The following is a 16,287-nucleotide window of genomic DNA, read 5'->3' on the forward strand; positions in this document are numbered from 1 at the left end:
AAATAGGATTGCACTTCCCAGCTGACAGCTTTTGATAAGAGCCCCAGTGCTGCTCCCCACTCCCTCTGTTTGCCCTGGGAGGTTTCCTTCATTCCTGGGTCCTGTTCAGCTTCAGGAACCCTGGCTGTGGTTTCCTTCTGGCAGGTGTAGCCCAGAGCGGCTCAGGTGGGAAATCTGGACCATCTTCAGGACCTTTTGTCATCCTGGTGTCTAATAAATCATTTGGGAGGTTGCAAATTGCCATTTCTATTGCTCTGAGGAGGGGGAGGGGGGGGCAGGAGGGGGTTAAGAGGGAATTCGAGTGCCAAGGTGAGGTAGAGGCTGGTGCTGCCCTGGCAGGGACCCCTCGTTCCCTGCGATTCCTGCGGGGAAACAGCGAAGGAAAAAGCTTTGGGTGTGCTCAGAGGGTCGAGCAGCCTCCAGCACCTGTCCCAGCCTCCCCCCACCCCGCTGCCCTCTCTATATTTACCCAGGGGGAGCTTTCCAAGAATGGAAGTGGTAAGATAAAACCCCAGAGGGGCTAAAATTAGCCTCAGTGCCCCGGGCCGGTCCCGCCGTGGCATTTCAGCTGTGAGCTGCACAGCCCCGGCCCCACACAGCCCCGGCCCAGCCAGAGCCTCTCCTGCTCTGCCCATTGGGGGTTACACCACGGCAGGACTCCCCATGGGACCCCCCTGGCCTCAGGGGCTCTGAGCACCCCCCACACCCAGGTAAGGTGACACTGGGACCTGCAAGGGTGAGGGGGGGGGACTGGGACCCAGAGGGACAAATGTGAGCTCTGTGTGCTCTGTCACAACTTCTTTTTGGGGTCTGCAGGTGCTCTGGCAGCTCAGGGGGTGACAGAACAGTGAGGGTGAGCAGGGCCTGGCACAGGGTGCCCAGAGCAGCTGGGGCTGCCCCTGGATCCCTGGCAGCGTCCCAGGCCAGGCTGGACACTGGGGCTGGGAGCACCTGGGACAGTGGGAGGTGTCCCTGCCATGGCAGAGGGTGGGATGAGATGAACTTCTAAGTTCCTCTCAAAACCAAACCATTTTGTGATTCCACGAATCCTGGTTTGGGCTTTCCTGGTTGAGGAGCCTCCCTCAGCTCTCCACACAAGATCTCAGGCAGCCCGAGGAGCCTCCCTTTGGAGGTGCTGTTTGTGTGTTCAGGAAATGTCCCAGCTGCTCTTTTCCTTTTCCACACCATTTCCCTTGGGACTCTAACTGGGAACACAAGTGTCTTTTTGACTCAAACCTGCAGTAACCCCCAGCCCATTCTCCATGAGGGTGGGTGATCCCAAAGCTCCAGAGCTCATCACTGGTGTGTCCAATGAGCAGCAGCAGCGTTAGAATTTCCCACATTTCTGTATAAATCGGGCTCACGGGTGGCAGCCCAGCAGAGCTCTGCTGTTGCTGCCATCAGACTTGTCCCAGCGTCCCCAGCTGTGCTGGTGGCCGTGTCCCCATGGGTGATGTGGGACAGGACGGGCTCAGGTGCACAACGAGGCTAATTGCTCCTTCTGCCTACCAGATAATTAGCTGCTTGCTGCGCCTCCTTCGCTAATTGCCCCGTGCAGTTCCTTGGCCTCTTCCAGGACAGGTCAGTGGCGGCTCTGCCTCGCCCAAGGAAACCCGAGCTGCCCCAGGGCTGCCGAGACATTCCTCTGCTCACCCGAGCGTTTCCAGCTGCTCAGGTGCCAGCCGGGACATCCCATTCCTGTCCCCCGCTGTCCCTCGGCTCCTGAGGCCGCATCCCGTGTGCAGAGCCCAGTGAGGCTGCCAGGGTTCAGTGCCACTGGGTGTGATCAGTTCAACACTTCCACCCTTCCTCCCTCAAATCCCTCAGCAGAAACATCCCAGACCCCTCTGCAGCTGTGACCATGGGGCTCCAGCAGGCAGGAGGGAGGGAGGAGGTGGGATTCTAACGCTGGCATCGTTTGGAAGGGAGATGCTGGAAGATGTTTGATCCCTAATCAAAATGACTGCTTCACACTCACTCATCCCTCAGGACTGGGGACAAGGATGGAGGGACAGGACACAGGGAATGGCTCCCACTGCCAGAGGGCAGGGATGGATGGGATATTGGGAATTGGGAATTGTTCCTGGCAGGGTGGGCAGGCCCTGGCACAGGGTGCCCAGAGCAGCTGGGGCTGCCCCTGGATCCCTGGCAGTGCCCAAGGCCAGGCTGGACACTGGGGCTGGGAGCAACCTGGGACAGTGGAAGGTGTCCTTGCCCAGGGCAGGGGTGGCACTGGGTGGGCTTTATGGTTCTTCCCACCCAGACCATTGCATGATTTTATGGGATCCTGACCCACGCACCCACTACAGCACTGAGCTCTCCTGTTCCCTCTGCCTTTCACCCACGTGGATTTCCTCACGCGGTGCCAGGGCCATGAGCACATCAGCAGCATCCTCATCCAATGTTTGTCCATTTCTTGGAGAATCTTCCTGCTGTTGAGTATAAACTTGCACTAAAATGCAGCCCTCGCTGTCAGGGACTGGTTCTAACCCGGGGTTGGTGCCGGTTCTGCCGTTTTGCAGATCTTCGGCCTCATCCTTGACCATGAGAGCGGTACATGGAGCCCACACCCGACAAAATGACCCTGATGGACATCAACAAGATGTTCTCGCTGCTGCAGCCCGGGGATGACGAGGAGGACAGCGGGGACAGCGAGGAGCTGAGCCGGGCGGTGTGCGGGGACGACCACGAGGCGCTGGCCGGGCTGCTGTCGCAGGAGCGGTACCGGAGGCTGATCAACCGCCGGAGCGGCTGGGGCGTGCCCAGCACCCCTCTGCGCCTGGCGGCCGCGCGGGGCTGCGTGCGGAGCCTGCGGCTGCTGCTGGCCCACGGCGCCCTGGTGGACAGCCTGGACGTGAAGGCGCAGACGCCGCTCTTCGTGGCGGTCAGCAACGGGCACGGCGAGTGCGTGCGGCTGCTGCTGGAGGCCGGCGCCAGCCCCGCGGGCAGCGCCTACAACAACTGCTCGCCGCTGCTGCTGGCCGCCAGGGACGGCCGGGCCGCCATCGTGCGGCTGCTGCTGGAGCACGGCGCCGAGGCCAACGTGCGGGCCCGCCTGCCCGAGTGGGCGGCCAACTCGGCGGCGTGCTCGGGCCCGCTCTACCTGGCGGCGGCCTACGGGCACCTGGAGTGCTTCCGCCTGCTGCTGCTGCACGGCGCCGACCCCGACTACAACTGCACCGAGCCGGCCGTGCTGGCGCAGATCCGCGAGCCCAAGACGCTGCTGGAGACGTGCCTGAGGCACGGCTGCCGCGGCGACTTCATCCGCCTGCTCATCGACTTCGGCGCCAACGTGTACCTGCCCGGCCTGCCCGCCGACGGGCCGGGCCCGCGCAGCGAGGGGCTGGAGCTGCTGCTGCACGCCAGAGGTGACCGGGCTGTGACCGGCACAGCTCCGCTCTCATTCCCCATTCCCCACGGCCGCACCCGCCTGTTCCTTCAGCCCGGGCTGTGACCGGCACGGCTCCGCTCTCATTCCCCATTCCCCACAGCCGCACCCGCCTGTTCCTTCAGCCCGGGCTGTGACCGGCACGGCTCCGCTCTCATTCCCCATTCCCCACGGCCGCACCCGCCTGTTCCTTCAGCCGCCGTTCCCCTCGGCTGTGCGGGTCTGTGTCTGCCCCCGGATCCTGCAAGTGTCCAAGGGCAGGTTGGACGGGGCTCGGAGCAGCCTGGGATAGGGGAAGGTGTCCCTGCACATCGAATGAGATGAGCTTAAATTCCCTTCCCAACCGAAACCCTTCTGTGATTCCATGATTCTCACAGCCTGGGTTTCCCCTCACTTGTGGGGTTACCCCCTGCTTTTCACCCTTGCTCTCCTTTCTGCTGCTCAGCTTGGGCTCTCCTCTACCACCCAGGTCTAAAAACCTATTTCCACGTGGGGATGGAAGATTTCTCCATCCCCAGCTCCCGTGGGATGGAGAAATCTTGTTCCAGAGCCCATAGCCCCAGCCCCAGCACAGAGGTTGAGTTTTCATAGGATGAGTTTTCATGGAATTTTCATTGGATCATGGAATGGTTTGGCTTGGAAGGGACCCAAACATCATTTTGTCCCAACACTGTCTGGTTCGCTCAGCCCATGTCCCTTTCCTTCAGATAATGCCGGGTTGGAGGGCAGCAGGGTTGTGTGTTTTGAAGGTGACCATGTGATTTTCCTTCCACAGCTCATCCCAAATCCCTGCTGTCCCAATCCCGGCTGGCCGTGAGGCGTCTCCTGATGCAGCCCGGACGCTCGGCCACCCTCGGAGAGCTGGAGATCCCCACAGCCCTGGCCAAATACCTGCAGCACCAGCCGTGATCCCAGCCTGCCCAGGGACACCCGCTCTGAGCACCCCAGTTAAAATCTGCTCCACCCTGGCAGTGAATCCCTGAGATCTGTGGAACCCCTGGGAATTTGTGGTCACGGGTTCATTTTTGCTGCCAGGTGTCTCCGGAAAGCCGTGCCCATGAGGAGAGGTGGGAAGGGAAAGGGGAGAGAGAACAGGAGGTCTCAGCTCCTGGCTGGCAGCAAAGTGAGGATAGAGCAGGATCGGGTTCCCCTGGGTTTGCCTCAGGCCGTCTGTACTGAGGGATTTTACACCTTGAGCTGATTTTGGTTGGAGAAGGGGCTGGGAAAGAGTGTGGAGAAATTCTTGGCTGTGAGGATGGGAATTGTTCCCTGTGAGGGTGGGCAGGCCCTGGCACAGGGTGCCCAGAGCAGCTGGGGCTGCCCCTGGATCCCTGGCAGTGCCCAAGGCCAGGCTGGACACTGGGGCTGGGAGCAGCCTGGGACAGTGGAAGGTGTCCCTGCCATGGCAGGGGTGACACTGGGTGGGCTTTGAGGTCTCTCCTGATTCCAGGATTCCCAGAGAAATTCCCAAGTGTCTCCTCCAGTTAGGAGGGGCAGGATTGGAGCTGGCCCTGGCCGTGTGTGCCCACCCCAGTGGGGGCAGAGCCCAGCGCTCCCAGCTGGCAGCACCGGAGGGGCTGGGAGAGCCCCAGCATCCCCACTGCTCTCCCTGCCCCAGCTCTGACCCTAAACATCATCTTCCCACCCCAAAAGTGCTTCCTGTTGGGGCTGAGGGTCTCCCGTGGTTGGGCAGGGCTGGGGTTTGCATTAAAGTGTTCTGTTCTTGGTATGAAGCTGCTGTGGCCTGTCTGGTGGAACTCCCCATGTCTGACAGCCCTGCCAGGATGGCTGGGCAGGGACGGGGCAGTGGCTGCACACGGGGAATTCCAGGCTGGAGTGGGGCACCCCAGCACTGCCCTTGTGTCCCTCCATCCCTCCTGGCCTGGGCACTGGGATTGCCCTCACCAGTGGGGCTGGAGGTGCCCTCCTGGCAGGAGCGGATGGATCCATCCTGCTGCTCCTTGGCAGCTCGGTGCCCACCCAGCCGTGTGCTCTGGATGTTCTGTGACGCTTTTGGGATGCAGCAGAAGGTGTCCCAGCTTCATTGCCTCCTGCCCTGTGGCGCCCAAAGGGAAGTGTTCCCAGGGCTCAGAGCTCCAGGGGTGGCTCTGGGCCAAACACAGGCACGGCCCTGCAGGATTTATGGGCTTGTGGCAGGGGCTGTGGGATCTATTAATCAGCATCTATTAATTAGGCTGGGGGCCTCTCCCAAGGGGACCATTAGGGCTTGGAAGCAGCCTGGACAAGGCTCCGTAGGGAATGATGACACTGCTGCCACTTCTGTCCCCTCCCAGCCACCTGCAGGAGCACACCGGGAGATGGGGGCTGGGAGAGGCTGTCCCGCGGGGACACTGCCACGCCCTGCTGCGATTCCCACGCGTGGCATCCTTGCTGTCATCCTCACGTGGAGAGTTGAGGGACCTTCGGGATTTGGGGGTCCCAAAAATGGGGAGGGGTCTTCCCTGCCTGTGGGTCTGTGGGTGTGCAGCGGTGGGGGGCTGGCAGTGCCATGGCACGGGTGACACGCCCGTGGGCAACACAGTATGCACAGGGAGGTGTCCCACCGCCGTGTGACCACCCCCTGGTGTCACACAGTCACACCCCTGACCCCCCGGTGTCACACTGTCACACCCCTGACCCCCCAGTGTCACACACACTGTCACACCCCTGACCCCCTGGTGTCACAGACCGTGTCACACCCCTGACCCCCCGGTGTCACACGCACTGTCACACCCCTGAGCCCCGCGGTGTCACACACCAGGACAGGACAGGACACCCCCCCGTGTCCGTGACCCCGCGCGCCCCGCAGGTGTCGCTCAAAGGCCACGCCCCGTGTATAGGCCACGCCCCCTGTCAATCATAACCGCCAACGAGGCCGCGCCCCCAGCTGGGGACCCGCCCTGAGGCCACGCCCACCCCGCCACCGGGACGCCCCCGGTGGTGGCCGCCCCGGGCCACCGGGGAGGACATCGTGGGACGGTCATGAGGGGACACCGTGGGGACAGCGCCCAGGGGCCCCGCCCCGCCACCGTGACCCCGCCCCGTTACATTGGGCCCAAGGTGGAGACCGCGCCCTCCCTCACGCAGAGGCCCCGCCCCTCCGCCGCCGCGCCCCGTCAATCACCGCGCCCCGCCCTCCAGGCCCCGCCCCCTCCGCCCCCCGTCAGGAGGCCCCGCCCCGCCCGTCACGCGGCGCCGCCCCTGCCGCCCGCGCCGGGCGGACCCGCGGCCCCGCGCCCCTCGCGCGGCCTGAGGGCTGGGCCGGGGCCGCGGTCCCGGGGGTGCCGGCTGCCGCCGCCCGCCGGTAAGTGCTGGGCTCGGGCCGGGCCCGGGGCCGCCGCTCCCCGCGCCGCCGCTCCCCGCGGCCCGGCCCGACCCCCCCCTCCCTTCCCCCCCCGCCCCTCGCATTTTCACGGATCCTCCCGAAAGTTTGGGAGCGCGGCGGGGGGAGCGGGGAGGGCCGGCCTGGGGGAGCGGCCCCGTGCGGGGCTGGGCGGGCCGGGGGTCCCTGAGGGTCCCCTCTGCGGGTGAAACGCTGCATTTCATTGTTACGGTGCTGCTTTTTGTTGCTTTTAAACCTTATTTTTCACGTTCTATTGGTCGTGGCTCTTTGCCCTCGGTGCCCTTTATTTCCCTTTCTTTCATTTTTATTTATTTCATTTTATATCCTACTCCAGCCTCCCCTCCGCAGCAGTGCCGCGGTGCTGACGTGGAGCTGGAGAGGAACGATTCCCAAAAGGAATTTTTGTAATGCTGGCTCTGTCTCGTGCCCTTCCCCGGCTCTTTTCCAGCCGCCCCTGTCCAGGTGCAGGTTTGGGCTCATTTCACCCCCCTCCCTTTTCCAGCAGCCCCGCACCCGGCCAGGTGCGGTTGTTTCTCCCAGGCCCCTCTCTCCAGGTCTCCAGAGGCTTTGGAGGCTCCTGGGACTCGTGGTGGGCTCTGGCAGAGCTGGAAAAGCCCAGTTTGCCGCTGGGGAGGCGGCTGTGCCAGCCGGCTACGCCCCAGCTGCTGCTTCCAGGGGGACAGGTGAACGTGAGGGGTTATCAGCAATCCCAGAATTCCAGAATCATGGAATGGGTTGGGTTGGGAGGGACCTTAAAGCCCATCCAGTTCCAGCCGTGCTGAGGGCAGTGATGCCAGATCAATATAGAGGCAAAGCAACCCAGACCTGAGGAATAAAAATAACCTGGAATTGCAGGTTTGGTGTGGGGCTGCAGGAGCAGAGAGCATCGTTTGGATGTATTTTTAATTTGGGATCTCTGGCTAAACACCTCGGAAAGGTTTCCTGGCCTCCTGTCAGTCAGAGCTCAGCCTGGGGCATTTACAGCTTGGGAGCACATTAGGATTTTATTGCATTTAATTTTTCCACCCTCACCTCTGCAAAAGAAACATGATTATAATTGTTTTATTTTTGCTGTTCCTGACAGCAATCCAGGGTCAAATTTCAAACCTACCTCTCTGCTTCTGGGATAATCTGATCAGGGGGTTCACAGTGGGTGTTTTTAAGGCGATTCTCTCTGGCTGCACAGATTATTTTAAAAACAACTGAAATCTTCTATTAAAAAAAGCCGGGGTAGTAACCAAAGTGGTTTTTCCCCGGACACGTGCGTAGGGGGGGCTGTGTCCTGGTTTGGCCTCCCTCAGGATCCTCTTTGGAGCCTGGCATGAGGCCTGGGAGAGCTGGGAGTGGGTTTGGGAGGTGCTAGCTCTCACTTTAAGGTAGCCAAACCTGATCACCCTGGAGACAAAAAATCTGGGAAGCTGCAGGGCTCGGAGCGAGGAGGTGCAGGGGTCAGACCTGCCCATCCCCAGGGATTCTACCCAAGGGAGATGTGTGGTTTTCCTGCTCTGGTGAACTGGTACATTTAGGCGACATTTTGGTGCCTGGATTTTGGAAGTAGAGGCAGAGCTTAGAGGCTCCTCCAGCTGGTGATGGAGCCCTGAGACTCCGGTGCCTTCAGCTCTGCCCTTTCTGCTGCCGTGTCCTCACCTGTGTCTTCTCCCTGTGCCTCAGGTCGGCGGTGATGTGTCCATCCCTGCGCCCCGAGCGCCGCGCTCCCAAAGCCGAGCGCCGCGCTCCCAAAGCCGCCGCTTCCAGCTAGATCCAAGCCCTCCCGCTGCCATGGAAACGGGCGGCCCGGAGGAGCGGGACGGAGGGGACCAGCGGCGGCAGGAGGGCGGGGACGCCGCTCCCGACAGCGCCAACGGCTCCGTGGTGGCAGCGGAGCCGCAGCAGCCGCCCCCCGGCAAGCTGAAGAAAACGGCCTTCAAGCTGTTCGGGGGCAAGCGGAGCATCTGCACCCTGCCCAGCTTCTTCGGCGGCCGCGGCAAGAAGGGGCTCAGCAAGTGCAAGACCCACGACGGGCTGAGCAGCGCCGCCTGTGACAAGGGCGGTGGCACACGGCCGGCCAGCCCCGCGGAGGGCGGCAGGGATGGGCAGCCCGGGCCCCTGCCCGGCTCGCGCAGCGCCCAGCTGGCCGTGGACACCGGCACCAGGGGGGAGCTGGGCCAGCAGGACGGCTCTCCCCCCGGGAGTATTGAGGGCTGTGACAAAAAGCCCAACGGGGAGAAATCCTCTTTCCCCAGACCCAAGAAAGGGCTGAAAGGGTTTTTCAACAGCATCCGGCGGCACCGGAAGAGCAAGGCTGCTGAGAGCGAGAAGGCAGAGCTCCCTGAGTGGAACGGGGACACGGAGGAGGCCGGCAATGCTCCTGGGATGGGAGTGGAGAGCCAAGGGGCTGTGGAGGGCGGGGGAGCAGGGCCGGTCCCTGAGGCCACAGCTGGCCCAGGAGACTCGGGGGGTGACTCCAGCTGTGGTGAAGCTACCGAGCCCACGGGCCCCACAGCTGATGGGGGCACCTCTGAGGGTGACCCGATGGCTGTGCCAGGGAGCAGGGATGTTCCAGATACAAAATCAGAGGCTGAGGCTGCTGCCTGCGCTGAGTTTGATCGAGACAGTTTGCTGCTGGCCTTCCACCCTGACTTCATGGACAACGAGCCTCCCTGCCTGCACTCCGGGGACCTGCTGAGCCTCATGCTGGGGGAGGTCACCTCCCTGAAGAGCTTTGACTCACTGACGGGCTGCGGGGACGACATCGCCGAGCCCGATATCGCCGAGAGCAGCATCTCGGTGGAGCGCAGCCGCGACGCCGCCAAACGCAGCTCCTGCCTCGTCACCTACCAGGGCGGCGGCGAGGAGATGGCCATCCCTGAGGAGGCTGAGGAGTACCTGCACCAGGTGTGGGACAGCGGCGTGCCGGGGGACAGGAGCTACGGGGCCCAGGTGTCCAGCAGCAGCCTGGAGACGCACGCCTCTCACGAGGCCGACGCCCACCCCTACATGGGGGATGCCATGGACGGTGTTGACCTCCTGACGCCCCAGAGCGACCAGCAGGAGTCTGCCCCGAACAGTGATGAGGGGTATTATGACTCCACCACGCCAGGGCCGGAGGATGAGGCTGGAGAGGAGCTCAAGAAGGACCGACTGCCCCGGGACAGCTACAGCGGCGATGCACTTTATGAGTTTGACACCCTGATGAGCCCCTCTCACGGGGAGGAATCCCTGTTCGAGGGCAAAGTCCCACGCCAGGGCATCTTCAGCTACTTCATGGACTTCTGCCTCCCTGCGGAGAAGAGCCTGATCCAGCAGATGATGGATCAGAAAAGAGGGCTGATGGAAACTGAAGAAGAGGGGCTTGCAGCCATTCAGAAAGAGCTGCTGTACTGGGAGCTGCAGAGGGAGCCGGTCCTGAAACGCCTGGATGTCTCCAGCAAGGAGAAGTGTCCCCGGGAAAAGCAGTGCATTGAATGTAAAACCAGAGCAGCCAGCTCCATTGGCAAGAGTCAGAGTGGCCTTGGGAGTGAGCAGGTGGCCTCGCACACCCCAAGCCGGGCTGTCAATGGTGGGGTTGCGGTGGCTAGGGCTGAAAATCCAGAGTGGAGGGATTTTCCAGGGACTCTGTGTCTGGAAAACTGTTACAACAGCCAAAAAGCCCCTGGAAGTTGCCTTATTCAGCTCACAAAGAACAACCCGGGGTTCGATGCAGACCTGGACTGTGGGATGTTTGGGGACCCCATCCACAGCAGCGTGGCCCCAGCCAAGGCAGGGATGTTCCCTGGGTTCAGGCTGCCGGAGCAGGAGCACGGCGGCGCAGCAGAGCCCACCCCTGGCGAGCCCCAGGTGGGCAGCGAGCCCGAGCATGCTGTCAACTTCTCACAGGCTCTGGTGGAGTTTGCCAGCAGCGGGACGCTCTTCTCCAGCCTCTCTGAGAGCCTGGGGAGCTCGGCCTCCAGCTCGTCCTTCACCCAGAACCTGCCTGCCCTCCCCACCATGGTCACCTTCGACGTGGTGGACGTGGAGCAGGACGGGGAAGGGGAGTGTGAGCAGCACCCGGAGCTGACCGCGGGCGAGGACATCGCCGAGGCCTTTGATGATGGCTATGGACAGAAAGAGTCGTTGGCTGAATGTGACGAGAGAATGTCCCTGGGCTTCTCCCCAGGCTCCTTCCAGAGCTGCAACTGGGGGGTGGCCAGCCTGCCCCGCCACCTGCGCCTGCACGGGCTGAGCCCCTCCATGCCCGTGCCACTCTCCGTGGGCCGCAGGAGCCGCTCGCTGGACACGGAGAGCCTGGAGTTCGAGCTGGCCGAGCCGCAGGGGGCCCTGAGTGGCCCCCAGCCCTGCCGGCTCTGGGCCAGGCACGAAGCTGGCAGGAAGGACTCTGCCGGAGCCAGGAGGAGCAGGAGCAAGGAGGAGGGTGAGCTGGTGGCTCCCGAGGGTGGCTTGAGCTGGCCGGGCCTGCGGCACCTCCAGCACGGCACCGAGGCGGCTCCCGGCGGGATGGAGCTCTGGGACTTGGCTCCGGCTGGCGCTGTGGAGAGCGTCTGGGAGCCATCGGAGCCGCCGGACACCGTGACCCCTTTCCTGCCTCTCTCCCGGGGTGGCATCGGGGAGGCTTCGGAGAGGCGGCCCCAGGAGGCAGAGCTGAGCAGGCACCCGCTCCGGCCCTCCAACCTCCCCCTGCAGCCCGAGGCGAGGCGGGCCCGGGAGGCGGCCGGCTCCTTCCGCTATCACGGGGATGTCCCCAGGCTGTCCCGCTTGTTACCCCTGGGAGAAGCAGAGCTGCCCCCAAGCTTTGGCTTTGCCTGCTCCCCGGAGCACCGGGCCAGGGGCAAACCTGTGGGCATCGCCCAGGGCGTGCCGCAGCATCCCGGGAACAGCACCGAGAGCCCGGAGCGCTGCACCGAGCCCCTCAAGGGCAGGGCTGCCCTGGGGCACGGCGCCTGCCGTGGCACCGTGTGCAGTGTCACTGAGGCTGAGTAGCTGCAGGAATGTCACTCTGTCACCCAGCTGAGGGGCTGCAGCAATGTCACCGTGTCACCGAGGCTGAGTGTCTGCAAGAATGTCACTGTCACCAAGCCAAAAGGCTGCAGGAATGTCACCGTGTCACCATGCTGAGGCTGCTCTGGGCAGGAGTGAAAGGAGAGCAAAGGGAGGGAGAAAACCAGGAGTAGTTTGGGGAGGACTTGAGTTTGAGCTGGGCTGATGCTCCTCTCCTGCAGCCATCCGTGGCCTTGCCCCTGTGGATGCTCTGGAAGTAGCTTGGAGCTGCCTCCAGGATTCCTTCATCACCACTGAGGCACTTTCTGGTTTTCCAGCCCTCTCCAACACCAAGTGCAGCAGCAGCAGCCCCTGGCAGAAGCTGGGGATGGAGCCGTTGCTGGTGTGGCAGGATGGGGTTTGTGCAGGACTGGGGCTGGGGGGGAACAAGCCTTGGGGAGAGTTTTGAGGGAAATGGGGCTGTTTTCCTCTTCTGGGTGAAAGGTTTTGGTTCAGACTCACTTTGAATGTCTTCCAGCCCAGGCTCAGTGTGGGGAGCAGGGAGGAAGGGTGCTGCTTGTTCCAGAGTGAGGATGGGGCGAGGCAGCTGGAAAGGGGAACTTTGCAGCAATGTTTTTATTTATTTGATTTGTCCTTGCCCCAAAGGAAAGCAGGAGCTTTTGTGTGCGTGCTGATAACATTCTCCAGGTCTAGTTTCAGTTTGCTCAGAAAGATGTGCTGTCCATGGTGTCCCTTTGAAGAACAAAGTGTTGGTCCCTTCTTTGTTGTGGTCTGTCTTGATGGTGCAGAATTCCTGGTGGAAACCTTTCCTGTGCTTTGTCCTGGGCTCCTGGCCTCTCCAGGGCCACGGGGACAGGGATGAGGCCTTTGAAATAAGCTAAATTTGCATCATGCCTGTAGCTGTGAAGTGGCAGATGATGTTACTTTCTCAAAAGGAAGCTTTGTGGCTTTTAAATTTAATTTTATTATTTTAAGGTTGTTTTCTTTGCATAAACCCGCAGGAGGAAAGTTTTGTGTTCTTTGGAATTTGGGATAGACTGCAGCTACACTGAGCTTCACTCCTCCTGTCTGGAGGAAACAAAAACCTGGAAGCTGCTGGAGGTTTGGGACAGGCTGAGGGGACAGACTCTGTCCTGTGAGCTCCTGTGACATCTGTTCCAGGCTCCTGGTCCCCTCCATGATTCCAAACCCCCAATCCATGACACAAAGCTGCTTCCCTGTCCTGTCCAAGCTCTGTGTTCTGATTTAATTCCATTATTAGTGATTTTTGTTTTCCCCCACCTCATTGCCTTTTCTGTTTTTCTTTGCAGCATAATTTGTAGCATTCAAAAAAAACAAAAATTCCCAAAGTGGAAATACTGGAGTTTTACCACATTTGTGGAGTGAGGGATGGCTCTGCTTGGGCCAGATTTGATTCTCCTGCTGAATCCTGCCCTGCTGGGTCACCCTCCTGCTGCTCTCCTGCTCCACATGGATGTGGCTCCATCAGCTGCTCCCTGCCATCCCTGGATTTCCAGGCACAAAGAGCTGGTTTGGGTTTGATGGGTTTTTCCCCCCCCCAAGCAAAATGAGGTCTTCATATTCCTTTTGAGAAAAGATTCCTTCTGCCCTGTCCTTGGATGTCTGGGAAGGAGCAGGGAAAGGCTGGGCCAGGCTTGGTTCAGCCTCTGTGATGTGATTGTCCTGCCGAGGCAGAGCAGATCCATCTGTGCATCCACGGGCTCACACCTGGATTTTTTCCATGTTTTCCTGCCAGCCCTGCTGCAGGGAGTTCACAGGAACCTGCTGTGCCATGGTTCTTTTCCCTCACCCCTCTGGGACACCAGGGAGGATTTCCTGGGACACACCTGGCTCTTGGTGCCACCCCTGGAGAGGACAGTGTGGTGAGCCAGGGGAAGGTGCCCTCGCTGGGGGGCTGTCTCCCCTCGTTAGCACAGTTGCTAATGAACGTTGGGTATCCCTCCCTGGAGCGAGGACAGGGCCAGCTCTGTGCCCATCTCCCCCCACTCCCAGCACACAGCCCAGGGCACGCCCTGCTGGGGACACCACAGAGCCATTGTCACCCCTCACGCCCCTGGCTGGGTCTATTCCCTGTTTTATTTCCTTTCAGCGTCTCACCAAAGGCATCTCGGGGGTTCCAGGCTCTGGAGCTTTGTTCAGCCCAAGTCCTGCTGAGGGCTGGGAATGTCTGGGTGCTAAATGAATGTTCCAGGGTGTCCCTGGGATCCTGGGGGTGGCTGTAGGTACGAGGTGGGGAGGTTCAGTGGGAGCAATACAGCCAAGGCTTGGTCATCTGACTTCATACCAAAGGTTTCTCCTCTTAATTCGATGGGAATTCAATGAGGCAAATATCTCTGGAATTCAAATGAGTTTTCCTAATGCAGTTTAGTCACTAATTTGCTGGATTATTGGCAGATTCTGCCCCATTAACCCAAAGAAATTGGAATTTCTAGCGCAGTAATTCAGCCTGTAAATGATCACTGCAGTAGGGATTGGATTTCACTGCCTGCTGAGCCACTCTTCCCAAAAAACCCCACTTGGCATCCATGGGAACAAAGCTGGGCTGGAGCTGGGTCAGTCCAACACTGCCTTACCTGAGGAGCTCACATCTGGGGCTGGTCACTGAGGCTTCTTATGCAAAAGGGCTTCCCAACCAGAAACCAGTCAGAAAAGTCAGGAACAGCAGAAGCTCCTGCCAGGATATTTAGGAAAAACTTGAGGAATTTGCCTGTTCCTTGCAGGGAAATGAGGGACTGGGGCTGTGAAGCTGTGATGGAACCACTGCCTTGGGGTCAGCCTGCCAAGAGGTTCTGTGTTGCATTCTGGGGACTTAGGGGTTTTCTTTTGTTTGTTTGTTTTTATACACATAAGAAAACGGTCAATTTTCTCTATTTTTGTATAGTTTTGCATTTTATAATCATGGGGAAATTTTACAGACTGTTCTTTTACTCGTGTGTCTTGTCTTTCCAAGTGCTGTGGTTTGCTTTTCCCATGGATAAAAGTCCATTCCTGCTGCTGCTGCGCCCAGATCCCACCCTGCTCCCTGGGAATGTGCTGGGGGCTCTGCCCAGCCCCCCCAGGCCTCACCAACACACTTTGCACACACTTGAGACATCCTAAACCCTCCTCTGGCACACTCACTGTCTGCTTTTCAGTGTTGTTTTTAATCTGAATCTCTGCATTTTGGTGATTTCTCCCTCCAAATGTAAAAAGCCCACAGGTTTCAGCTGAGGCTTTTCCTGCTGTCTGCTGATGTTATTTTATCTCAAATTGGGGCTTTTCTTCAATCCTTGTGCAGGAGATGCTGTTGGCTGGTGCATGGAAATGCTCTTGGACAGGTTTCCTCTCCCGTTGGTGCTCCCTGGCTGGGCTGGGAGCTGGGATTTTGCCCTGGTGCCTGAGGATTGTTCCTTAAATATTCCTGGGATTAGCAGGGCTCCCCACCTTCTCCTCCTTCCCTTCTCCAGGGAGCTCCAGCCCTGTGCTCTGCATCACCAAAACATCTCCCTGGAATGACACTGCCTTGAACTTCAGGATCAGAGGAGAGCTCTGGAATGCTAAAATCCATTCCAAAGCAGATTCCCCCCTCCCTTTTTTCCCCCAGCAGAGGTGGCAACTGTCATTGATTTGGCTCTGCAGAGATTTTTTTTTTTTTTTTTGTCTCTAATTAATAACTTGTCACCTCATGGTGCTTTTAAAAGTTCTTCTGGATTGGGTTTGCCCCATTCCCCACAGGGATGGGTGGGAAGGTTTCTCATTGAACATTCCTGGGGCACTCAGACCCACCTTCCACATTCCCTCTGCCCTGGAATTCTGGGCTCCCTCCTCTCCAGCTGGGGCCTCCTGCTCTTCTCACCCACACTGAGTCACCCCAAAGCTCCATTTGGGTGAAGTGAGAAATTGAAATCCCAAAAAGCCTCTCAGCTGTAAGGAAATAATGAATTAGCCCTTGTCCTCAGCTGCCCCACCCTGCTGCCAGGCTGGCAGCTCCTCCCAGGTGACCCACCTGGCTGAATTTGGGTTTTTTTTGTTTCCTTCCTGGTCTCATTGCTACTAGTCCTTTCAAGTTTTTAATGTATTGATTGTGTTTTAAAATGAATGTTCCTTTCACTGAATTCTAATGAATAAACTGCAGATTTTTAGAGAACATTGGATTTCACTGGTGGTTTGGTGTTTTCGTGCTTATTTTATCCTTGATTTGATGTTTTTCTTTCCCTTCCTCTTTGTCTGCCGGTTTTTTGCCAGTTTGGTGGAATTTTCCATGGGAGAAGGCAACAGAGACCCTTTGGAACAGAGTAAAGCTCCTCAAACCCTCATCAGATGAACCCTGGAAATTCTCCCTCCTCTCTGTGCTCCAGCAGGGACAGGGAGCAGGGATTCCCTGGCTCTGGGGTGGCCCCACCTGGCTGGGACATCCCTGGGATGCCAGAGCAGGGCTGCCAGGGATGGTTTTATCTTGGACCCTGCTGAGTGTGTTCCTCAAGTGCTTCCCAGTATTTCCAAAGGCATTGGGAGACCCAGGAGAAGAGTCCTGCCCTCTGCTCCTTGAATCTGTGAGGAG

The 16,287-nt window shown here is 59.6% G+C and overlaps 2 protein-coding genes across 2 annotated transcripts; both read left to right on the forward strand.

Annotated features, from left to right (window-relative positions):
- Window positions 1-574: 574 nt before the first annotated feature.
- Window positions 575-5,108, forward strand: ASB12 (ankyrin repeat and SOCS box containing 12). The gene is made up of 3 exons (XM_084212817.1): window positions 575-710; window positions 2,523-3,368; window positions 4,164-5,108. Exons 2-3 carry the CDS (start codon window positions 2,558-2,560, stop codon window positions 4,295-4,297), a joined length of 945 nt encoding a protein of 314 aa, XP_084068943.1. The 5' UTR covers window positions 575-710; window positions 2,523-2,557; the 3' UTR covers window positions 4,298-5,108.
- A 1,453-nt stretch (window positions 5,109-6,561) lies between these two features.
- Window positions 6,562-15,853, forward strand: AMER1 (APC membrane recruitment protein 1). The gene is made up of 2 exons (XM_084213204.1): window positions 6,562-6,692; window positions 8,403-15,853. The coding sequence occupies exon 2, from the start codon at window positions 8,511-8,513 to the stop codon at window positions 11,706-11,708; it is 3,198 nt and encodes a 1,065-aa protein (XP_084069330.1). The 5' UTR covers window positions 6,562-6,692; window positions 8,403-8,510; the 3' UTR covers window positions 11,709-15,853.
- Window positions 15,854-16,287: the final 434 nt, after the last annotated feature.

Source organism: Fringilla coelebs (assembly GCF_963513975.1).
Source record: "Fringilla coelebs genome assembly, chromosome: 11".
In the NCBI taxonomy this organism is placed as follows: Eukaryota; Metazoa; Chordata; class Aves; order Passeriformes; family Fringillidae; genus Fringilla; species Fringilla coelebs.

What these genes read in the sequence shown, in the direction of transcription:
- ASB12 (XM_084212817.1), top strand. Translation starts at nt 2,558, where the DNA reads ATGGAGCCCACACCCGACAAAATGACCCTGATGGACATCAACAAGATG. An exon ending in GCTGCTGCTGCACGCCAGAG is followed by an intron (nt 3,369 to 4,163) that starts GTGACCGGGCTG and finishes TTCCTTCCACAG; the next exon opens with CTCATCCCAAATCCCTGCTG.
- AMER1 (XM_084213204.1), top strand. Translation starts at nt 8,511, where the DNA reads ATGGAAACGGGCGGCCCGGAGGAGCGGGACGGAGGGGACCAGCGGCGG.